The sequence below is a fragment of the Tiliqua scincoides genome, chromosome 13, assembly GCF_035046505.1.
Source record: "Tiliqua scincoides isolate rTilSci1 chromosome 13, rTilSci1.hap2, whole genome shotgun sequence".
NCBI lineage: Eukaryota > Metazoa > Chordata > Lepidosauria > Squamata > Scincidae > Tiliqua > Tiliqua scincoides.
In genome coordinates this window covers 15,771,859-15,795,939 of record NC_089833.1, presented here as the reverse complement: position 1 = coordinate 15,795,939, position 24,081 = coordinate 15,771,859, and the positions used below count along the sequence as shown (strand labels likewise).

The 24,081-nt window shown below is 50.7% G+C and overlaps 1 protein-coding gene across 1 annotated transcript; it reads left to right on the top strand.

The window, feature by feature from the left end:
* Positions 1-40: 40 nt before the first annotated feature.
* FBXL18 (F-box and leucine rich repeat protein 18) lies at positions 41-18,099 on the top strand. Its single transcript, XM_066640680.1, has 5 exons — positions 41-97; positions 708-908; positions 2,131-3,680; positions 5,007-5,225; positions 16,329-18,099. The coding sequence occupies exons 1-5, from the start codon at positions 80-82 to the stop codon at positions 16,483-16,485; spliced, it is 2,145 nt and encodes a 714-aa protein (XP_066496777.1). The 5' UTR covers positions 41-79; the 3' UTR covers positions 16,486-18,099.
* The last annotated feature ends 5,982 nt before the right edge of the window (positions 18,100-24,081 follow it).

Genomic DNA, 24,081 nt, shown 5'->3' with positions numbered 1-24,081 from the left:
GGGGAGGCGTCGCTGGAGCGTCCCGGCGGGGCTCGTGGGGTCGGTGCCTCCTCCTGAGGGCCGCGGCCTGCTCGCCGTCATGGCCTCCCCCGGCGAGGTGAGGAGCCGTCCGGTTGCCATGGCAACCCCGGCGGGCGCAGCTGCACATCCTCCTCCCCCTTCCTCCCCGGTCGCGTGGCAGCCGCGCGTGTCCATGGCAACGCCTCGCGCCCCTCCCCTTCGCCCGCCCCGCGCGCGCTCCACGCAGGGAAGCTGCTGCTGCTGCTCAGTTAGCACCCACTGGCAGCAGCTCTCCAGGGGTTCACACCCTGTGGCAAGGAGTCCCACAGACTAATGTATTGGGAACTTGGCCTCTCAAGCTCAGTCAGCAACCCTCCACGGGGTTCAGACCCCGTGGCAAGGAGTTCCGCAGACAAACGTGTCAGGACCTTAGCCTTGTCGGCTCAGTCTTGCCCTGCTCTGCTTGGCAGCAGGTCTCCAGGGAGTCGTATCCTGTGGCAAGGAGTTCCGCATACGAATGTGTTTGACTCTTCGCCTGCCCTGGCTGGCAGCAGCTCTCCAGAGGTTCAGACCCTGTGGCAAGGAGTTCCACAGGCTAATGTATTGGAACCTTGGCCTCTCCAGCTCATTCTTGCCCTGTCCCCCCCCCCCCCCCAGCTTCTATGCCATTGATCTTTTGAGCTGTTGCTTTCCCCTTTTCTTGTTAGGAAGCTGCAAGTGAGGAGAGGGGGGAGGGGAGCAGCAGCATGAACCTGATGGAGTTCTCTGACGAGATCCTCTTGCACATCCTGCGCTATGCTCCGGTCTCGGATCTTGTCCTGAATGTCCGGAGCGTCTGCAGGAAGCTCTCGATCCTGAGTCTGGACAAAAGCCTCACCCACACTGTGATTCTGCACAAGGACTACCAGGTGAGGAAGAAGCTCGAGGCCAATTGCATAATGGGGGGGTGGAGCCAGGACTGTTGGCACTGTCTGGACCAAGGGCTTTTATTTTGGGGTTTTGATTCCTGTAGTCCCATCAGTTGGGGGTGGGGGCAGAAGAGGCAAGATTTTAAGGCAAAGGCTGCCATTGGGAAGGGGCTTTAGGAGTGGATATTGTCTTTGTTCTCACCTCAGATGGGATGGGGGTGGTTTTCCAGCACATGCCTATCTTTTCCGTCCTTGGAGAAAGCGAGTAGAAGAGAGATGAAGTCGAGTGCAACTGTTTGTTTTTGTTAAGGCATTACATACCCATCCTGCCTTTCTTCTGTCATGGGGCCCAAGGCAGTGTCCTTTCAGTTCCTAACCAGCAGTGGTTCCCAATTATACCTTGGTCATGATGCCCCCCCCCACAGCCTCTTCTTTCAGTAAGAAGGCACACCTCTCTTGCTGCCTTCTTATGAGAGTTGGGTGCCACCATCTTGGATCTTACCAAATCTCATGAGGTTCAAGATGGTGTCGCCCTCAGGCATTGTAATGCACACTTTGGGAACCCCTGCCCAACCAGTCTCTCAACCAGGCGCTGACTAGATTCTGAACTGTTTAGCTCAGGGGTGTCAAACATAAGGCCCTGGGGGCCAGAGGTGGCCCCCGGAAGCTTTTTATCCAGCCCTCAAGCTCTCAGCTGCTGAGGTATTACAGCTGAAATGGCAGCCCACAAGAAAATTGGGCTTTCCCAAACCTTGAAATAAGATCAAGATTTGTGTACTTTCTTTTCTGTTATTTGCAGTTAATTAGTTTCTATATGAGAACAGGATCTGATTTCTGGATCTGATTTCTGATTTCTGGTCATTAGCTGCTTAATGATGTCACTTTTGCTTAATGACATCACTTCTGGTCCTCAGCTGGAGCCCTGAATGCTAACTTTGGCCCTCTGTATGAAACGGTTTTGATACCCCTGGTAGCTCGTTCCAACTTCCTAAGGTTGTCTTCAACCTACCATTGGAAGGCCTCCCAAACTCTGTTTCATCTGCCCTTTATTGCTCTAAGGCCAGGGATGATCAATTTCTTCAGTCTGGGGCGTGAGCAAGGATTCCCACAACAAAGCTTGCAGGGCATCACCTGAGGTTCCAGTCACGTGACTGCACATTCAGCCATTATTTGATGTAATTGAGATTCCCTAACTGAAGCTTCTCTTTTTCTCTGAGCTCAGGTGGACAAAGACAAGGTGAAGGAGCTTATGAGGGAGATCGGGAAGGAGATCCACGAACTAAACATGGCCGGCTGCTACTGGTTGCCTGGCTCCACCATCGACCAAGTGATCCGCTGCAAGAATCTGGTGAAGCTGAACTTGTCTGGCTGCCACCTCACCTCCCTCCGCCTCTCCAAGATGCTGTCCGCCTTGCAGGGCCTCCGCTCACTGGCCATTGACGTGAACCCGGGCTTTGATGCCTCCCACCTGAGCAGTGAATGCAAGGCCACGCTGAGCCATGTGCTGGAGCTCAAGCAGACCTTATACACCCCATCCTATGGCGTGGTCCCCTGTTGCACCAGGCTTGAGAAGCTGCTCCTGTACTTTGAGATCCTCGACCGGTCACGGGAGGGCTTGATCATCTCTGGCCAACTGATGGTGGGTGAGAGCAACGTGCCTCACTATCAGAACCTCCGGGTCTTCTACGCAAGGCTGGCCCCCGGGCCAGTCAACCAGGAAGTAGTGAGGCTGTACTTGGCGGTGCTGAGCGATCGGACTCCAGAGAAGCTCCATGCGTTCCTCATTTCCGCTCCTGGTGGCTTTGCGCAGAGCTGCGCCGTCAAGAACCTTTTGGACTCCATGGCTCGGAATGTGACACTGGATGCCTTGCAGTTGCCCAGATCCTGGATGAACGGCTCCAGCCTGCTCCAGCACTTGAAGTTCAGCAACCCTTTCTACTTCAGTTTCAGCCGCTGCAGCCTGTCCGGCGGGCAGCTTGTCCAGAGGGTCCTGAATGGCGGCAAGGACCTCCGCAGCTTGGTTGGCTTGAACCTGAGTGGCTGTGTCCACTGCCTGTCCCTGGACTCGCTGCTGCGGAAGGCAGAGGATGACATTGACTGTGGCATCGCAGAGACCCTTGTGGCATCCTGCTGCAACCTGCGGCACCTGAACCTCTCGGCTGCCCACCACCACAGCTCTGAAAGCCTGGGCCGGCACCTGTGCCAGCTGCTCGCTCGCTTGACGGGCCTCCTGTCCTTGGCCCTGCCAGTTTGCGCCATCACTGACGGCTCTGTGATGACCGTGGACAGGCCTTCTGTGCAGCCAGTGGCCAACCCAGTGTCCCAGGGTCTTGGCAAGAAAGTTCGGATTGGTGTGCAGACGTACTCCCAGAATGTCCTAGAGCTAGGTGGTCCCAAACCCCACTCCTCAGTCTTCTGGACTCTCCTTAAAAGCCTGCCCTACCTGGAGAGACTGGAGCTGATCGGGTCCAGCTTCTCCTCGGCCATGCCGCGGAACGAGCCGGCTATTCGGAACTCGCTGCCTCCCTGTGGACGGGCGCAGCACGTGGGGGATGCGGAGGTGGCTACCATCGCCCAGTTGGCCTTCCTGCAGCACCTCACGCTGGCCCAGCTGCCCGGTATGGTCAGTGGATCTGGGCTGGTCAGCATCGGGGTCCGGTGCCAACACCTGCGGACTCTGTCGCTGGCCAACCTGGGCCTGATGGGCAAAGCGATGTACATGCCGGCCCTCATGGACATGCTAAAGCACTGCAAATGTTTGCAGGATCTCAGGTGAGAGGTCCGTGCTGCGCTTCTGCATTGCCTTCCTGGCTTAGACGGGCTGACCTGCTCCAGTAACTGGGCTGCCTTTTCTACCTGGTTAACTGGTTTGTTTTGATCTGGGTTTTCAGCAGGTGGGCTTTGACCCACTCTTAGTATGCACCTCCGACCTGAAGTGGGTCTCTGTCTCCTTCCTGGAAATGAACTCAGTGGAGAAAGTGTTCTAAAGGGACCAGGTCCCCTGTTCAGCCTCTTGTGGCTCAAGCTTTCGATCCCCCTTTGCTCAGCCTGTTCGTCCACACACACACCCCTCATGTCGTATTTTTTTTAATTTGAAAGCTTGCATACAGCTAGTGGGAGTTGATCCTCCAAATTAAAGTGCGTTTGTGAGGCCAATCTGGTTCTTTTCAGTCAGATATAGCATCATGGGAGACAACAAACTCTTAGTCGCCCTTGCCTCCCTCTTTCTACCTGTCACAACGTCCATTGGCTGCTCAGTCACTCTTCACCCTACTTTTCGGTTCTGTTCCTGAGAACAGCTGTCCTGGGGGAGGGAGAGATAAAACCCAAGAAACTAAAAAAATCCCTGCAAATTGGCTTCTGTTTCCAGTGGGATCTTTCCTTGGTGGTACCATTCAAATGCCTTTGTACTCTGTAAAAGGGCATCATATTTTTTGAATCATAGTAGGAGGGTACATTCTGATGGGCTCCCCAGGTGAGTTTGAGGGGGATTGCTTGACTGCAACTCATCTAGATGAGCATTTTTTTTTTTACAGTGGAGCAGTGAAATGGCCCAGGCAAACTTAGCCTCCTCTCATTGTGAAGCCACAGTGTCACCTGGTGGTTTGGATGGTGCATTACAAAATATTTTACTTTTCAGCTGCTCCATGGTGGTGAATGATTTAACGCAGTGGTTCCCAAACTGTGCCGCAGCACCCAAAGGCACTGTAGCAAACTCACAGAAGTGTTGCAGGATGCCCCCACCAACCTCTTCCTGGTTGTCCTGGGTGCCTCCATCTTGGATCGTGGGAGATCTTGTGTGATCCAAGATGGCAGTGCCCGGAACAGCTAGAAAGAAGGGTGCTGAGACCACGCTAAGTTTGATGTTTAATGTATTGTAAACTGTTGGGGGAATACAATTTAATGTGTTCTTTCAGTTTTGTATTGTAGATGTGGCTGGAGGTTAAATAGCCTGCCTGCATGTAGGTCTCTGTCTTTTGGGACTCTGTGATGACTTTGAAAGGGCACGGCAAGGATGTGGGGAATGGTCTACTTTCTCTCCTGAGTCTCTGAAAATGTGCGCTGGTATCATTTCCTTGCCCTTGTCTCATATTGCAGACTGGAGCAGCCGTACTTCAACGCCAACGCCCAGTTCTTCCAGGCCCTGAGCCACTGTTCATCCCTCCAGCGCCTGTGCATCATCTCCCGGAGCGGGACCCTGCAGCCCGAGGCCGTGATGTCCTTCATGTCCGCCTGCCTCGAGGTCATTATGTGTCACATGTTCACGGGGGAATCTCTGACGGTCTGCAAAAGCCTCCAGCAGTCCCTGCTGCGGAGGTGAGTTCTGACCTTTTTCATTTGCTCCTCCACTGTCAACCCAAGTCACGGTTTTGTGAGATGAAAACAGGAGTGGCCAATGTCACCCTTCCTGGCTTCAAGGAAGCCATGTTGGCTGGAAGAGCCATCTGAGGGCAGAAGCACTTCACTTAGCTCTCTTGAGCAGCTTCAGTCGGAACTGCAAGTTCCTCCTCCTTGTCTTCCCTTTGGCTCTTACGGCTCCTGTGTGCAGTGAGGCTGGGCTTGTGCCCTCTACTCTGTGTCTGGTGGTATAGTCAAGAATCCAGTGAATGGGGGTGTGTGTGAACAGGACAGTGTTATGGACCTGAAGCGGCCTTCCACTCCCAAGCTGGCAGTTGTTCATCACTTGGCAAAATGATCAGGAGAATAAATCATAGGCCTATACGTTATCAAGGACCTTTCAAACGCACATCATTACAGCTGGAAGTCTTTTGAATCTTTTTTGTTGCTTTTTATTTTAAACAAGCAAGCACTCCGGCTTCCCAACAGCCAGAAGGCCTGAGAATGTTGTATTAACTCAAGACTCAGAAATTGCCACGAGACTCTCATAGTGCTGGGCTTTCTGTGCTAAGGAGGGATCGTGTTTCAGGGCTTGTTGCAATTTCCCAGCTCTTTCCCAGCTCTCTAGTGTCCTTTCACTTCATCCACTTTCCAGTTCTTCTAGAAGCTCTTCCAAAACCTGCAAACAGCCAATGATCTTTAAAATCCAAATAAACTGTGTTTAGGGTCAAAGCAGATGTGATGTTAACCCCATTTTGTCATCCTGTGTTGGAATAGGCCACAGCGTTCCTTATGAAAAGCAGTTGTAGGGCCTCCAAGCTAAATCAGTACCAGGGAGCCTGTTCTATTTCCTCCCCCGCTCCCTCCAAAAGCTGCCATTGCTATTATTTTTAGGTTTGGGTATCTGCAGATCCAGTTATCTGCAGATCTGGGGGCTCAGTGTTTCAAAACTCACCACTGGGAAAAGTTTCTTCCTTTTACTGGTCGCTATAAGCACCCAAACTTACAGCAACGTGCAAGGAAGCCGCAGGCAGCCTGAATGTTTGAAGAGATTGGATTGATGGTTTCCAGGGGGACCCTGGAACGGATCTCCTCTGGATGCGGGGACACACACACCTGTAAGTCTAAAAAAATTGGGGCAGATAGCTTTAGAGAGAATGGAGGGGGATATGATAATCACCCTCTCTCCATTCTAGATCGCAGTTCTGATCCAGATCTCTACACACACCCCAAGGTGAATCCCTCCACCCCCTCTCCCAATGTGCTTTTTGTGATCAATGAGATATGGTGGTCCCAGGATAAATGAAACAGAATTAACACCCAGTATGGTTTGGCTCTTATTCCACTCATGCAGTTTACTGGCTGGAGTGTTGAGTTCCAATTACAGGAAGCCCATGGTTCAGATCCTGCTCACTGGTCTGCTGGGGACAGATGACACTCTCTTAGCCTTGTTGTAAGGCCAGCACTGTGCTCTGAGCTTCTCGTACCATCGTACGAGAGGGGTTTTTACACGCAAAGGGAAGGTGTTAGGAATAGTGCTGGCTGTCACTGTTTAGTGTTGTGCCCTTTCTATTTTGTGCTTCCTGTGTTAAACATAAAAAGCAGACCGTGTGTCCCTGATGCAATTTATTGGACTTCGGTTCCCCAAATGCAGTCAGTTCTCGTTATCAGCTGGGTTTAGGTTCCTGGAAAACCCAGCAGATACCAGATCATTGATCCTATGGGATCAATAGGTTTAGGGGGTGGGGCAGCTAACCTGGTCAGGAATGGTTGCTGCAAATAGCTTCAGGATGGCAGCAGATACCACAGATAGCAGAGAACAGGCAGTGGATGGCGTGATATGAGTAGCTCTCTTGTTCCCATGGATAAGTAAATCCATGGGAATGGAGTGCATGGATAGCGAGAACCGACTATATCCAGGAGGCCTTTTCCACTCAGCATCCTTGCCTCTACACCTTTGTAGTGCTGGCACTCCCGGTTATGCCAGCCAATCTGACAGAGCTATTGTAAAGATGAGTGGAGTAGCGTGTGTTGGTTTCTTTGAATGCTTTCGGGGAGGGGGGAGTGCTGTAGTAGTGCTAAATTATGGTGCTTGCACCCTGCCAAGCCCTTGGGCGTCGTAATCTGGCTTTGGAGGAGCTGTGGGCAGAGCAGCTTCTTCCAGCACCCCTGCTGCTTCTGGCACTGCAGCCTGTGGGATGGCTGCCAAGAGGCGGGCAGCTCAGCTCCCCATGATGTCAGCGGATTCTCTCAAACAGAGCTCTCTTCTGTTTCTTAATTGAATTCATCTATGGGGATTGACATGCTTTTTCTCCTGCAAGAACCAGAAATTCCTTCTCATGCTTCGTCTGTCCAATATCATATAACGGTGCAGATCTAAGGCTTAATATCCTCCTTCCTGTGCCCGTATACACTATCCACAATCTGATTGCAGCTGCTTTACCCCCATATCTCATGCAGACTTTCCCCCTTTCCTCTGTGTTCCCATCTCTCTCTTTTTTTAAATGTAATTTTGTTTAACAATAGCAGTGCAAACAATGTAATATATTCCTCCATTGGTCTTGTTCAATTTCCTTTCCTGTCCTTCTTCCTAGTGTGTAATGTGAAAAGGGGGAAGAGGCACCTGACTGGATCAGGCCACAAATGGATCTAATCCTCAGTGAAAACCATCTAAGCTTGTGGCTGCCACCACATTTTTACTTATTTATTTTGCCAGTTTCTGTAAGCTGCTATCCGGCTTGATGCTGTCAGGATGGCATAAACTTAAAAACCAATACTATTAACGTTAAAAAAAAAAAAAAGAGGATGATAAAATCGCAGTGCAGCAGCCACTGTCAGTCATTTAAAATCCAGCAGAAGCCATAAAACAGCAAATACAGCCAGCCCTTCTTATTTGTGGACTCAGCAGCCATAGATTTGAGCATCTGCGGATGCTGAGACTGTCACAGAGGGCCCCAGAACACCACCCTGATGCAACCAGAAGTGGCATCTGGTCACGTTCAGGAGGCTTCTGAGGCAGCTGCATGCAACTTCCAGGTAAGTTACTGCAGCACTGTGCCGTGCTCCCCTCCCAGCAGATTTAATTATCAGAGGATTTTGGTATCTACAGAGGGTCTGGCAACGGATTCCCCCACAGATACCGAGGGCCCACAGTACAACCAGCATCATGTCTTGGTAGAAGTTCAGGCAGATGTTAAATAAAACTCTTCACCTGTTGCCTAAAAGGTGATTAAAGCTGAAAACAGGTGAGCTTCTTGGGGGGGGAGGGGGAGGCCTTCCAGATACAAGGCACCATCACCAAGAACCGCTTCCTTCCCTAACTTCAGCTTGGGGAAGGACCTTGGGGAGAAAACTAAGGTTCAGGTAGGCTCAGCCAGATCCAAAACTGCCTTGGGCTGAGCTGGCACCCGTTGTGGCCAGTAACAGACCGATGGCCAGCATTGCTCTTTCTCTACTGGCCAGATGCACTTCCTAGTAGCTAATCGTAGTTTGTTGCCTCGCAGCTGCATCCTGTGCTTGCGGCTATTTCTGAGAAGTCTTCCAGGCTCCACCTCACATCCAAAATGTGGTGGTGTCAGAGGCCCGTAAGAGAAGCCCTGCTGGATTGGGCCCCAGGCCCACCTGGTACAGCATCCTGTTTCCCCGCAGTGGCCCAGCTGCTGCCTTCGAGCAGCCCCCAAGCAGTGGAACGGCCCTCTCCTTACATTGCTCCCCTGCATTTGATATTCAGAGGCCATTCCCGTTTAGTTCGCTTGAGAGGTATTTTGTGACTGTGACTTCCATTGGTGAATAGTGTATGGGGCAAATATATTTGTTTTTCCATTCTGCCCATCAGCTTCATTGGCTGATCCCAAGATCTAGTATTATGAGATGCAGGTCTCCCCCTTCCAGACCTGCCACTCTTTTCTCCTGCACCACACTGGCTCTGTTTGGATTGTCAGAATCTCACAGGCACTTCCATTGCAGCTGGCAGGGACCTGTGTACAGTGTTAGTTGTCCGTGTGTGGAAATCTGTGGCGTTTTCCCAGAAAGGCAGGTTCTCTTCACCCTTGGGAAGGGGACCTGCCTTTCTGGGAAAACAAACTCAGGTTTCTGTACATGAACAACCCACCCAAGAGCAGGAAGCTGCCTGTTTGTTGGCAAACGCAGACCTGGGCCCCCAGCTGCCAGACCTTGTGTCTGCTGCAAAGCAGGGATGGCTGCAACTTGAAGGGGGGAACCGGTGAGTTGTGGCCTTTTCCCCTGCCTTGAAGTGTGTTTGCTGTGTCTAGGGAGGAAGGGCAGTGTGGGGAGAGGCCTAGTTACCACCACCCCTTCTGCACCTGCTTCTTTACACGCCACTATCATGGGATTCAAGGGCTCCCAGGTGGTCGCCCATGCAGTCCCTTATCAGATTTAGACTTGCTGTGCTTCAGCAAGATGGACCTGGTGCACCCAGACTCTGTCCCGGAGGCCTGCTGCTTCTTCCCCTGCAAATCACACCCCGCCTCTTGTGTGCAGCAGAGAAATGGCGCTGGGAGTGTAACATTTGCTGCTCCAGCATACCCTGAAAAGGTATTTTCATACGTCTCCAGTAGGTGGAGCTGTGGTCTCTCTTTCAAAGCTCTGTAATGCCTCCACCCGCCCCTCTGCTGCAGGGTAAGTATTTTATACACCACACACATGAATACAAACACACTCACACCCTTGCTATTTTCTTCACTGCAGAAGCCGTGCCAAGCCCAGAATTCCAATAACGTGTTCCCTGGCGTTTCTGCCCAGTCTCTCGGGGCAAGTGGCACAGTGCTTAGGAGCAGAGACTTTTCCTCCTTTGAGCATGCTGGGAAGAAGAGGGTGGCCTTAGAGAAATGTTTGTGTTGGCAAGCATTCTTTTGGGCTTTTGGGATGCACCTCTCATTATAACCATGCTAATGACAGAAAAAAAAAAAACTATGGAGGTACTGCATTGCAGACACATGAGTATTTTTCAAGCGCAGAGGGAGCCGGTCTTGTGTGTGCGTGAGTGAAAACAGCTGATACAGTGAGAATAGAGGAGAAACTGATGTGCCGGGCGATGTTCATGAGTATTCTGCACTCTGTAAACCAGAAAGCCAAAAGCCTGACTTGAGTCTGAGCATCGAACACAAACATAGCATTCAGGTTGCCCCTATGGTTTGATTTAACTGTATGATTTTATTGTATAGGTTTGGGCTTTGTCCGGTTTGACAGAAAGGGTAGCGACCGGTGTACAACACCGTCTCTCCTTCTGGGTTTGAGAGATGCTGTTGTAATAGCAGTGGCTGGGGGGAGGACGACAGGAGGTTTTGGGGACTACATGGGATGCTGACAAGCAGGGAGGGCAGGATTGGGGTCTTTTGGAGAAGACAGGGGAAAGGAAAGATCGTAAGGTGCCCCAGCTAGAAGCACGAGGTGCATTAAAGCAAGGGCCATAGCTCTGTTGAAGAGCATTAGTTTTGCGCACAGAAGGCTTCTCCAGGTGGGGAAGAGAGAAATTCCTGCCTGAAAACCCTGGAGAGCTTTTGCCAACCCAAAGGGAACTTGGGGTACAGCAGTAGCCAGTGTTTCAGTCAGTCATTTCAGCTGGTGACTGGGGACCCACAAGTGGCTTCTCATGCGCTTATTTCTGGGGGGGGGGATTGTCACCTGAGCACAGGGGTTTCTTTTTCTGTTTAGGATTCTTAAAAAGACAAGACAAAAGACTGAGTGGGAGGGAACAAGTTAACTGGGGCTTCTTGTCTGAAGTGATTGCAGGTGACGCTTTGGGTCATGATCCAGTGCACACTTCCTTAGTTCTGGGTAGACCCGCTATAAGATTGTATTGCTAGAGTTCTTGCTGAGCGCTGCCTTTATATGTTGGGGTCAGGTAAAAGGGAGGGTTTTTCTTCTAGCCTTTCTAGCTCTGTCTCCTTCAGTTGTCCTAAACAACTCCTCTTTTTCATTTTCTTTTCTTTTCCTGCTGCAGTGATGACACCCTTAAAATATTTATCTTCCTTCCCTCCCCCGCCCACTCCCTTTAATTGTCGTTTAGTCAAGCTGTAAATATTTAATCCTTTCTCTTCTATTTTTTACCCGTGTTGGTCCCTCCAGCTCATTAATCATCCTCATCTTGTCTTCTCTGGAATAGCCTTTCTTGTTCCACCACCACTTTCTAGCATGGAACATTTAGCCTGGACCTTTTTCCCTTGGGTTCAGTCTTGGACCCTGGGGGCTGGTGTGGATGCTGCATTCTGGCTTGCAGAACCAGGCAATGTCTCAAGATCCAGGGTCAAATCTCTGCTCAGCCAGGAAGCTTCCTGGGTGACCTTGGGCCAGTTGCTATCTCTCAGCCTCACCTGCCTCACAGGATTGTTGTGAGGATAAAAGGAGTGGGGGAACGATGTACACTGCTATGAGCACATATCCCCTCACCCACTGACTGCACACTTTGGTGTCATGTTCACAGGATCGGCTCTACGCAAATCCAGACTGGGAGTGTGTGCCTAAGGTCCTGAACTTGGTTGTTTCTGGAGCTGGGGGGCAACTTTAGGATGTGGCTTGCTCCTTGGGCACCTGTTCAGCTCCTGCAGATTTGGCTACACCCAACAGCAGGTGCAGTAATGTCTTTTGGTAATCGGCTTTCCATGGTGCGGGCTCTCCAGGAATGGGATACTCTTCCCACTTGTTTGGGAGGCGGGACTATGCAAAACAGGCTTGAGTTTGGTTCACCTTTAGTGGGAGGAGCCTCTCCCACGTCTAGCCCAGCCTGCTTTGGAGCCATGTCGGCATATCGGGTGTTGGGAAGGGTTTGTGGGGTGTGCTTGTAGCCACTAAGACTATGCATGCAACAGAATAAGGTGGAAGAGTCCTGCGATTGTAGAATGGACTGTACCACTTCAGCTTGCCAGTGCAGGAAATGTGATGTTTTGATGATTCTCCGCTGTGTAAAAGCCATTGGGAAAACATTGCAGCAAGGAGTGGGCAGCAAGGAGTGACCCCTTCTGTGTTTGGCAGTGCAAGACTCAGAGGGGCATGGCAGACTCTGGTTTGGGGGGCGCTGCTGCCATGAACCACAGGTGTTGGCCCCTTGGACTTGCGAGTCCCTCCGGCCCAGCCCCCCTCCTTCCCTCTTGCCTGACCTTGTGCAGTCCCTGCCTTCCCCTGCTGCACCTTGTGCCCGAGCCCGCCCGCTGTTGGCACAGGCCCTGCCAACCCCACTCTGCTAGCCTCAGCATGTCTGCTGGCTGGGCCCCTGCCTCCACCGGCGGAAGGCTTAACGCATCGTTCAAGTGGAGGAGTGAGTCGCGTTCCAGCTCTCGTTGTCTGTTTGGCTTCCTGCTCTCTTGGAACCCTCGAATCAGCCTGTCAGTTTGAATTAATCATCAGTGACGGGGCCGCCTCCTTGGCTCGCGTTACTCGAGGGCTGGAGGGCTCGCTGTAATTTGACTCCGTTCCCGGGTGCGCGCGCACGAGTCGCAGGCACTTGCGGGCCCCCACCTCGGCCGGGCGAGTGGCAAGGGCTTCCTTGCCCTCAGCAGATTGAGAGGCACGTCCCTCAGAGGATTTGGATGTGTTGTTTAGCATGTCACTTGCTCATCTGTTCGGGGTGCATATGAAGCACTGTTTATGTGTAGCAAATGACAAAGCAGAGATGATTTAAACATTTCTTAATTGAATTTCTTAGTTAGTCTGACAGACTGGAGGCCAGGGGACTGTATGTTGTCAGTCGAGTCATTTTTTTCAGATGGAGAAGTTGCCGGGTACCTGTCCGGGTGCGGTGGTGGCAAAGTTCTGTTCTGTGCTGCAGCCTTCCCTGTTCACAGCTGATCTTCACGGTAACTCATGCCAGGCAGCCACTTCTGCTGCCCATTACCCCAGCACGCTCTGCGCCCCAATTTCCCTGGGGATGTGGCTGCCCGGGACAAGTTGCTGTGAAGGATCGGCTGTGACGAGGGAAGGCTGCAGCGCAGAATGGAAAGTCTTTGCCACCACTGTGCTGCGATCCTTGTGACACCAGATCCAGCCCTTGGGCCACGGTTTGCCTTCCATCTGTGTTGACCTGCCTCCTTCCCAGGTGACAGAAGCCTCTTCCCTGCAACACTGTCATTTTTGTCGTGGCGCACCGTTCTGTGTGCGGCATGCAGGCGGGGAGGGCAGCACAAGAGGCATCTGCTTTCGCTGCAGTGTGTTGCCTAAGTAGAAATTAAGTTTAATTGGCCAATTATTGAAATAACTTCTTAATTTGCAGAAGATGTTGGGAAACAACTTTTCCTGTGTGTCTGAGCCTGTCGCAGCAGTGAGATCCTATCCTGGTGGGGCCGTTTGGGCTCCTTCCCTTGGATCCTTGCTCGCTCTGGTTCGGCAGCGGCCTGCTTGCCTTTGACTCCCTGGTATCGTGCCTGGCGCTCGTCCAAGGCTGCCTGTTCTCAGATCTGGAAGCATTTTGCCTGAAGAATTCACCCTGGTGGCACAGCTGGCAGTGCTAGCCGTGGAAGAGAAAAAGGTCTTCAGAGCTGATTCTCAAGAACTGGGCCAAGGAGTTTACTGGCACACCAAAAAGAGCTTGTGGCTTGGCACCACTGCCTGACTAAGGCCTGGTTTTGTGTCATTATGTTGTCATTGGCTGCCCTTTCCTGAAAGCAGCACTGAGGCTGGATTGGCAATGGTTGCGGCCCTGGGTGGCTACTACTCCTGCAGTTCCAAGTTCTCGCAGCCCAGGCATCTCCGGCTAGTTTTTGGCCTTCAGCATGTTGGTATTATTAATAACAGTATTTATATACCGCTTTTCAGCTAAAAGTTCGCAAAGCAGTTTACAGAGAAAAAAATCAAATAACTAATGGCTCCCTGTCCCAAAAGGGCTCACAATCTAAAACGAAGCGAAAGAACACCAGCAGACAGCCACTAGAAAAGACACTGCTGGGGTGAGGTGGGCTAGTTACTCTCCCCCTGCTAGAAAGAGGAGCACCCACTTGAAAGAGTGCCTCTTGTCCAGTTAGCAGGGACCCAGGGAAAATGTTTTAAATTTTCTTATTCATTACTTGTTACTCTCACTGATAAATTGACTGAAAGAGGGAATTTTGATCAGAACTTGTCTCATTAAAATACATTCTATCCAAATAATCGTATGCGAAGGCAGAATCTCTGCTTGCAGAAGACTAGCATGTCAGGGGAAAGTCTGGGCTGGAGTGCTTCTTCTTGACTTTGTTTCCTGTTGCAGGAACATTTTTTCCCCCAGCAGGTGAGCTAAAAATCTCAGCACAGGTTTATCAGCCGAGGGAAGGATGGAATGTTTTATATGGAGAACGTTCCATTGTCTGTGCTCCCTTCCCAAACCTGAAGTGGTCTAATTCACACACAGGTTTACCTCCTTAGGGTTTGTGATGCAGTCTCGTCAAGAGTCAGAGCACCACTTTGCAGGGCTCGGCATGGCTTACATTGACTGGTCACTGCTCTCCACAGTTTCAGCCAGGGCTCTTTGCAGCCTTACCTTGCCGGGGATCGACCCCGGAACACCTCCTGCAAGCAGGTGTTCCATCACTGAACTTTATGGTCATTTCCTCACATCATACTTTTTGGCGCATGAAAAGAAGAAGAATCCCACAGACCATCGGTCTGGGGAATAGATGCTCATGTCGGTCCACAGCAGTTTGGAAGACACAGAGTTAAAGAATGCACCCCCTTTGGCAGGAGAAGCAGCATCAGAACTCTGTGATCAGCGCTCCTTCCCATGCCAAAACAGACATGACCTGCTCCGTCCCCTCTGACAATCAATATTAAATATTTCAGCTCGCTTTGTGGGAGCGCTCATCTCTTTCCCAGCATGCCTTATCGTTTCCCTCCTGCTGTGTGTCCTTTTGCCTCTCTCTGCGGCGACCATTATACAGGGCTTGCAGCCTAAGCCAGCTTAAAATTTTATTTTTAAAATTTCTGGTAAATACTGTGTATGGATTTAACTGTGGCGGTTATTTTCTCTGGCCCGGCAGTTACAACCCTGCTGGCACAGCGCAGTCTCTTCTTGTATTGTTCCGCTACCAAATTCGGGGATGGGAGGGGGTTTGCAGCAGTCTGTCCTTTTGCAAAGGCAGAATTTGCAGAAAATCGAAAGTTGTTGGAAGTTCATTTTATTTATACCTGTCTTTTTGTAATCTAAAAGAGATTAAAGTGGGCTCAGTGCAAGATACATTAAAAATCTGCGGTGATAATTGGGAATTGATAAACACAGCACAAATTGTCCTCATTAAGGTACAAGTAGCAGGAATGAAAATTATCCAGAATAAAATCTGAAATAGGTTTTTTCCCCCTTTTTGCCCAAAGATTGGGGTGCAGGAGGGGGGGCCTGCTGGCTACTCCGGGAAGAGTTTGGCAGTTGTGGCACTACCGGTAATAAGGTCCTGCTCATGTACCTGCCAGTCAAATCTCTATTTGGAAGAGGTTGGAGAGCGACTTCACTGTAGTGGACCTTAAAGCTCAGGCACACACTTTGGGGGCAAAGTTGGTGTGCTGAAAAGCTAGACCAAAACAGGGATGTCATAGTCGCATACAGGAAGAGTGGATATTGGCAGCAAAATGTGGCGACTCGGGGCTGGCTCACATGTTCAGCGTTTGATGACTGCAACCTTCATCGATGGCTTGAATGTGTTTGTGGGCCCACCTCGCAGGTGTGCCCCCATTGCTTTTGCCCTGGAATGCAGTATCTGTCAGGCTTAAAGTCTAGACCGGTAATTCCCCAACCCCTGTGCCATGAGAACCAAAGGTTGCTGGAAGCCCAGAGTGCCCATCCACTTCCCCAGCTTCAAAATGGAAGAAAGACCTTCAGGGGGCAGCCCTCAGATTGGCGTGCTGGCCGACTGAATGCCATGGGTGGTGGTTGTATGGCATCACCCCCAAGCCTGGTGCCCAGGGTATTTGTCCTTCCCCCCCAGTATGCCACAGTGACTGCTCTGGCTATGCTGCCTTCCAGGAGGCATACAGAACAGTGACTCATGCAGAGGCGCTCCTGTGAAAGCAGGGAGCTCTTTACCCTTTCACACTCTAACAATAAATCTGTCTTCTTTTTTCTGTCAGAGGACCGACCTCTCAGAACCTAACCTCTTGTGTCTGGTTTAGTTTCCAGGCGGACCGACCTGCCTTGAACGTTGTCATCTTCCCCCTCCTGCACGAGGACTTGACAGAGGTCATCCGGGACGTCCCCATGATGCACCTGGATGAAATAACCTTGTTCAAAAGCAAAGTGGCTGAGGAGCCGCCGAACCTCTGGTGGTGATCGTGGCCCCCCACCCCACTCCTGCGGGGGCGTGCGCGCGCGCATGTGTGTCAGATGCTTGGCATGGGTGCCTGTAAGCTGCTTCTCGCGGGCTGGGACTGACCATTCACGAGCCTTCTGGCCGCCTTATTGGATGCTGTGCAATTTCTGTGCCGTTGCGAGGGTGCTGAGCGGATCCATTTGGGCAAAATTTGCCCTTGAAAGCCTGATATTTATTCATTTTAATTTCTCATCTGCCTCTGCTCCCAGGGCCCGGGGAAGATGTTATAGTCAGAAAACACTGGAGCCTTTTGGGTTATCTCCTTGCTGTTCACACATTGAATTCTTGTGTACTGTAATTGTAAATGTACGTTAAGGTTAGAGGGAGTTAAGGAACGCACGTCCTTCACTTCCTCCTTGTGGTCACTTGTTCTTGGACCCATCAGCTCCCCCCCCCTTTCTTTAATGACTCATTTACTTGAGTGTCTTAAGGATCCTCATGAGTAAATGCTAAACAGGGACATGTCTACACCATATTTATTTTGGAAACTCGACGTGTTTTTGTTAACGGCACCAGCCATCTTCCTAGCTTTGCAGCGACGATGGCACTACTGAACTGTGCTGAATGCAAATCCAGCCTTCATTTTTTTTTTTTTAATCAGGGATGTCCTGAGGCAGCTCCTGCTCTCCCCTCCCAGACATTTCTGTGGTGAGGGATGATCAGGCAGAGGTGCAGTTGGCTGTTCTGTTGAGGTACCCAATGAAATTCCAGTGCGGTATTTTAAAAGGCCAAATGGTGATCAACTGAATGTAAGGGAAGCCATCCATAGTGGACACTCAAAGGTTCTTGTGTCTTTCAGAAGCCTCCTTTCCCTTCCCAGCTGTCCTTTTTTGTTGTTTTTTTCTCTCTCCTGCTTAAAGCTTTTGAAATGAATGGGAGTTGCACGAGAGCACACTGTGCTCTCATGCAACTCCCGTTCATTTTAATGGGGCTTATGCGGGAGAACTTCTGTTATCTTTGCTGGGACTGGAATTAAGCTTTGTTCCCCTTGCTCCTTGACAGCTGTGAATAGGAACGCTTTTTCTCACTGGACTTCTGAAAAGCTTGCCATGTCCTCACAGATCTGTGGTGCTCGGGATTGTGTCTGGAACGGACACAACTTCTCTCCATTGTGCCAAAAGCGGGGTCTCAGCTTTGCCATGTGCTTCTGCATGCGGGTTCTGACCATTAGCCATGCCAGGAACATGGTTCCGACCTTCCCCTTCAGGGACACGCTGCTTCACAGCCTGGCATTGGCTGTCGTACCTTAAAACGCCCTTTGCTCTCTGGGAAGAGTGTGATTTCAAATGCACCATGGCAGGTGTGAGCATTGCTGATGCAACCACATCACAATTCTTGGCCTACGTGGTTGAAGGATTTCTGGAAAGGATGTCCAACAAGGACAAGAAAAGGAACGTTTTGGGGGGGGGGGAAGCTGCCTATCTTCCGTTTTGTTTCTGGTTATTTGCTTCTGCCAGTCTGTGCCGCCATAGGCCAGCTCGAATATCTGTTACAAATGTGTGTATTCCAACTGTGGCACAATATATCTGTGTGTGTTTGATTAATGGTGGGCTGACTTGTCGGAAGAGATATAAATGCCTCTGTACGAATTTTCACTGTATCGGCAAGTCTTTCTGTTTTACTGACAGTCGTCTCCGGAGAGCTGTGCAGGCTGAGCGGCAAAACAGGATTTCCCTGAGTTTGGAATCTCGCTTGCCTCCGCCACGATCTCAGCTTAGTGCCCTTAGGCAAGCCATGCCCTTTCAGCCTTCCCTGTCTGCAGTGCGCAGATACCAGCCAACAACATTTGCAGCCCTCCAAATGTTAGCGTTAACAAGCAGGCGCACAAAGGAGATAGATTGGAGGGCTTGCGTGGGGCAACAGTAAGCATAGGGTTCACCGCTATCCGTGGTAACAGCAGGAACCTATCCCCACACATATGGGGAGACAACTGTTCTGCAGGAGAGCAGAAGAGAGACAGGATGTGGTGTCAGCCACCCAGTTCAGTTTCCTGAGACTCTTGGGGTGACGGGACACAGCAGATCCATGCCTAGGATCACCTGAAAGCTTTTCTTTTTGAAGGGTTCATGGCGGCAGCTGTGGCAGGGAGAGGGGTTGCACTGAGTCTGCCATCCATTTCCCCTCCTCTGCACCACATGCTATAGCAAAACATACAAAAGTTGTGCATTGCAGAGCAATTAGGCTCAGGACACATAATGTGAGGGAGAAGCACAATTCCCCCCTCCCTCCTCCCAGCCTGGAGTCAGAGACCTGGGAAGCTGCCTTGACACCGAGTTGGTCTCCCTTGGCTGGTACTGTTGACCCTGACTGGCAGCCTCTCTCCCGGCTTTCAGGCAAGTCTTGATCTCTGCCCGGGTTGAACCTGGAGCCTCCGATGCTGGACTGCAGCCCATTTGCCTTCTCAGTGTTGCAGACTCCCACACCTTAACGCCTGTGACAGGATGTGGGACAGCAATGGGGCCACTGGGTCAGTTTTTAAAATACCCCTTGCCAACCACAGTGATCTGAGTCAATAGCGCCCTCTAACCAGCGTGTTGGCAGTTCCCCCCCCCAATAACAATGGCATTTCCCCCCCCCCCCGGTGGATCAGGGCATCGCTTTGCAGCTCTCACCATATGCATCCCTTTCTCATATGCCACTGCTTGTCCTAAGACATGCCAAAATAATCCAGCCTTACCCCCACCCGCAGTGTTGCCATCCTTATCAACACCCAACTGCCCTCATCCATTCCCAGTCCGTGTGGATGATGCTAACGGAGCCCAGTGGCCTGCACTCCTGACTGTTTGGGGCTGCAGTCATTGCCTGCAGATAGATCCCTGAGTATTGTCTCCAGGTAGGGCTGGGAAAGACCACAGCCTGGAACTCTGGAGAGCCAATATGTATGTGGAGGGCCTTTGATTAAGTATACAGTGTGGCCTTAGTATCGGTTCCATGACCACCCCCCCACAGATGTCAAAATTCGCAGATACTGAAATCTGCAGGGGACCAGGGTTGCAATGCCACAGCAACTGTCCTGGAGGCCACCCTGGGCCCTCTGGAGGTCACATGGGCTTCCAGCCTCCTCAGAAAGACTCCTGGACGTGACCTGAACTGGCTTTGGTCACATCTGGAATGCCCTTTGAGGCGTGGGCTTGGCATCCGCGGGCCCTCTCTATTCCATCTCGTCAGATTTCTCAAAAAGCAGCACACCTGGGAAGTGTGGGTAGGGAATGAACATATCGGTAATGGAGGGGGGGCTTTGATACTTTGCCTCCCCCTTGGTTCTGGTTGAGATGGTTAACCCCATGCCCATCAGTGTTTTATTTACAGTGGCTTTCACTTGTTGGCTTTCAATAAAAAATATCTTTCCGTTGGGGTAGGTTTGATCCTGATTAACACTATTGCAAGTCCAACGTATGAAAGCCTCCCCCACACCTCCCACTGTGGTTTTTGCAGCAGGTGGAAATTGAGCGACCGGAACATGGCACCCAGGAAACGTGAATCTTGGCCCTAATTTCTTGGAACGGGACCTGGGGGAGAAGGCCGCCCAGGAAGTCACAGGCAGAAGAAACCTGACCACCTTTCCCAGCTCCGGCTCTACACACAGCCCCCGCCACAACTCCTCTGCCTGCGAAGGAGCATTTAGGCTGTTGCGCTCCAGGCAGGCTTCAGCAGATGTTAATAATGTGCTTATTTTCTCTAAGTGCCATTTTGGCATCGGCGTTAATTACGATTTATATTCAGCAACGTTCATACTGGGAAAAGAACCCCACCGTAATGGTCCCTGATTGAATGGGGCGAGGACTGTTAAGCCAAGCGCCATATGTTCGGAGTGGGGAAGGGTGGAGGGGGTGCCAAGTGGAGTCAGCCACGGGTTCCAGCCGACACTTCATTTTGGAGAGAGGTCGGTTCCTGCCCTTCCATGCGGACTTTGTGCTTCCAGTCTGATCTTTGAAAAACAACTTTCCACTTTGCGCTCTGAACCGGACCTCAAAAGCAGCTCCAGCGATGCCCTGAGAGCAAGTTTATCTTTAATATGTGGTGCTCTTATTCCTGCCACCTTGAGACTCAAAAGGAGCTGGTGAGGTGCCACACCACTTCTATTCCCAAAGCATCACTCCGTGCGCAGCCACAGGCCATCCCCCCCCCCCCCCACCGTGACTCCAGATTTGTGGACCACTGTCTGTAAGACCGCAGAGCAGGTAAGAACCACCCCTGTGCTTTCAGGACTGTCGGCAGCCAAACCCCCAGGGTACATTTGTTGTCTTTCTATAGCCCCCCACTGCTAGTTGTTGCAACTTGAGTGGATTCCTTGAGCCACGGCTGCAAGCTTAGCAAGCAGAAGGTAATGACTTTGCTACTCGGGTAAAGGAGGCTTTTATTGCTGGCCGGGCCCAGCCACACGCTCTATAGTGCCTGCCAATTATGTAGGCTTGACAATGCACATCCCAGTTTTTTTTGTGCTGAAAGAGGGCCCTGCAGCCTGAGCACCTGCTGCGCAGAGGGAAGGGGTCTGCAGCTCTGTGGCAAAAGCATGTGTTTGTATGCAGAAGAGGTTGTAACTCCAGCAGAGGAAGACTCCTACCAGTCAGCTGAGCTGGGTGGACCGATGATAGGATGTGTTCAGAGGCCGAGCTCATCTGAACACCACCGGAGGCTCACCTGAGCAAATGCTCCTTGCAGGGAGAGAACTTGCTAAAACCGGTGTCAAAGGCCCACTAAGAAATGAATGTTCAACTCACCCTTCGGTTCAGGGAGTGTTTTGCCACGGGAGTGCCAACCTGGGTCCTGAAGTGGTACATGGTAGATCAGCACACGCCTCTAACATTAACAAAGAGCATTTTGCCCGTTTATTTTCCAGGCCACTTTCAGCCTGCCCCAATTTGCTTTTCTCCCCTGCTTGTCTTGGCCACTCTTGCTTTCTTTGAAGACTTTCCCCCACTGCCCAGTAACCATCGTGCTTGAAATTAAACATAAGAACATAAGAACAGCCCCACTGGATCAGGCCATAGGCCCATCTAGTCCAGCTTCCTGTATCTCACAGCGGCCCACCAAATGCCCCAGGGAGCACACCAGATAACAAGAGACCTGCATCCTGGTGCCCTCCCTTGCATCTGGCATTCTGACATAACCCATTTCTAAAATCAGGAGGTTGCGCATGCACATCATGGCTTGAACCCCGTAATGGATTTTTCCTCCAGAAACTTGTCCAATCCCCTTTTAAAGGCGTCCAGGCTAGACGCCAGCACCACATCCTGTGGCAAGGAGTTCCACAGACCAACCACACGCTGAGTAAAGAAATATTTTCTTTTGTCTGTCCTAACCCGCCCAACACTCAATTTTAGTGGATGTCCCCTGGTTCTGGTATTATGTGAGAGTGTAAAGAGCATCTCCCTATCCACTCTGTCCATCCCCTGCATAATTTTGTATGTCTCAATCATGTCCCCCCCCAGGCGTCTCTTTTCTAGGCTAAAGAGGCCCAAACGCTGTAGCCTTTCCTCATAAGGAAGGTGCCCCAGCCCCGTAATCATCTTAGTCGCTCTCTTTTGCACCTTTTCCATTTCCACTATGTCTTTTTTGAGATGTGGCGACCAGAACTGGACACAATACTCCAGGTGTGGCCTTACCATCGATTTGTACAACGGCATTATAATACTAGCCATTTTGTTCTCAATACCCTTCCTAATGATCCCAAGCATAGAATTGGCCTTCTTCACTGCCGCCGCACATTGGGTCAACACTTTCATCGACCTGTCCACCACCACCCCAAGATCTCTCTCCTGATCTGTCACAGACAGCTCAGAACCCATCAGAAATTAATCAGAAGAAAGACAAGTGAAGCTTGGTTGTTTTAGATTATTGCTGAACAGCAATGTGTGTGCATGTGTGTGTGTGTTTGTGGGGGGGGTGGTTCATCATAAAGCAGCAAGGAGAGACTCTTTGCTGTATGAGATGAAATATGGGTGCCAATAAGTCTGGTGTGCAACCACATTGCCCTTTGCCACCCTCATCGCCTCCTCTCTTCCCTCCGTCTCTTATTTTTCTGACCTCTCCTCCCTGGATGCAAAGGTCTGGCTCCTGCTGTCACCAAAAACTGAGACGGCACTCTGTTCAAGTTTTCCTTGCCATTGCATTGCTTGAAGACCCTACTCTGCTGTGTTCATTGATTCAGTGTTCATTTCTTCATTTCCTGCACTGTCTCTGACGGTCTAGTCCGCCCTCTTTGCTCCTCTCCTCCACAGTTCCTCATCTGCTCTTCCTCTTCCAGTCCAGGGAACAAGAGAAGGAGGAGTGGTGGAGGTGGAAGCAGGTGAACACCACCTTCCAAACCAGTCTGCCATGTTTGTTCCTGGTGTCCCTGAACTGAAAAGATCTGAAAAGATCCACAGAACTCCCAACAGCATTGGACCCTTCTTATCCGCGGGCTTGGCATCCATGGACCTGAGCACCTGTGGACACTGAGCCCACAGCTGGAGGGCCCCAGAACACATCCTGGGCATGACATGGAAGTCACCAGCATGGAAGTCACCAGTCATGTCTAGGAAGCTTCTGAGGAGGCCAGGAGGCTGGGCGTGACCTCCAGAAGGCCGGGCATGTCCTCCAGGTAAGTTATTGCAGCACTGTCCTGCCCCATATGAATTTAATTATCCATGGATTTAGGTACCCATGGAGGGTCCTGGCAGATTCCCCATGGATACTGAGGGGCTCACTGTACCTCATTCCAAAGTCGCATTTAAACCCAGTGAAAATTCCATACTGTTAGATCTGAAGGCAGGCAGAGGGATCTCACTTTAATTGCTGTAGGTTTTATTCCATGTTAACTTTCAAAACATCCAAGCACCGCGGTGTTTTATGTTAATGCAGTGGAAGCGTTGGCGCCCACAGCCTTTGTCTTAAATTATTTATTTAAGTTAATCCCTTTTGCCTTAAAAAAAAAAAAAAAAGACACATCCCCCCGAATTTCCTTCTTAACATACCAAGAATGTTAAATTGGGCATTGCTAATTAGCCATTTGACAATTAAGTAATGTAGCGCAAAACCATTAGGATGCTGGGTTTGGGCTTTTCTTTTTCTGTGTGCTGTTGTGAAGCTTCTTTCCCCCTTTGAAGTAAAAGCTGTGTTCAGCTTTTGCCCAAGGCTGCCAGAGAATTTCTTTCTTTCTTTTTTTCCCTGTGAAAACTTTGAAAATGGCTATGAGAGTTAAAAGGGGGGGAGCAAATTTATATTCATGAACTAAAATGCTTCCCAGTGTTGCTCTAGCAGGGACTGGTGAATTTTTACGAAAATGTGGAAGTGTATGTACAGTCACAGCCCCCTCCTTGTACCTCTTTCAATAGTTACTCTGTAAATCCCAGTTATCTGGTTGTAGGCTGCCTGAAGCTTGGTTTATATAATCAACAAAGACCACATGGTACAGTCTTGCCTAGATTGTACCATTTCAGTTATCAAGGGGGTGTGCATTTGTATGGATCCCTAGGAGAGAAATCTCACCCTCCAAGACTGAACTGGAAATTAATGAGAATTTTTCAGCTTGAAATGGGGAGGAAGGGAGAAGGGAAACAGTCCCCTTTCTTTCT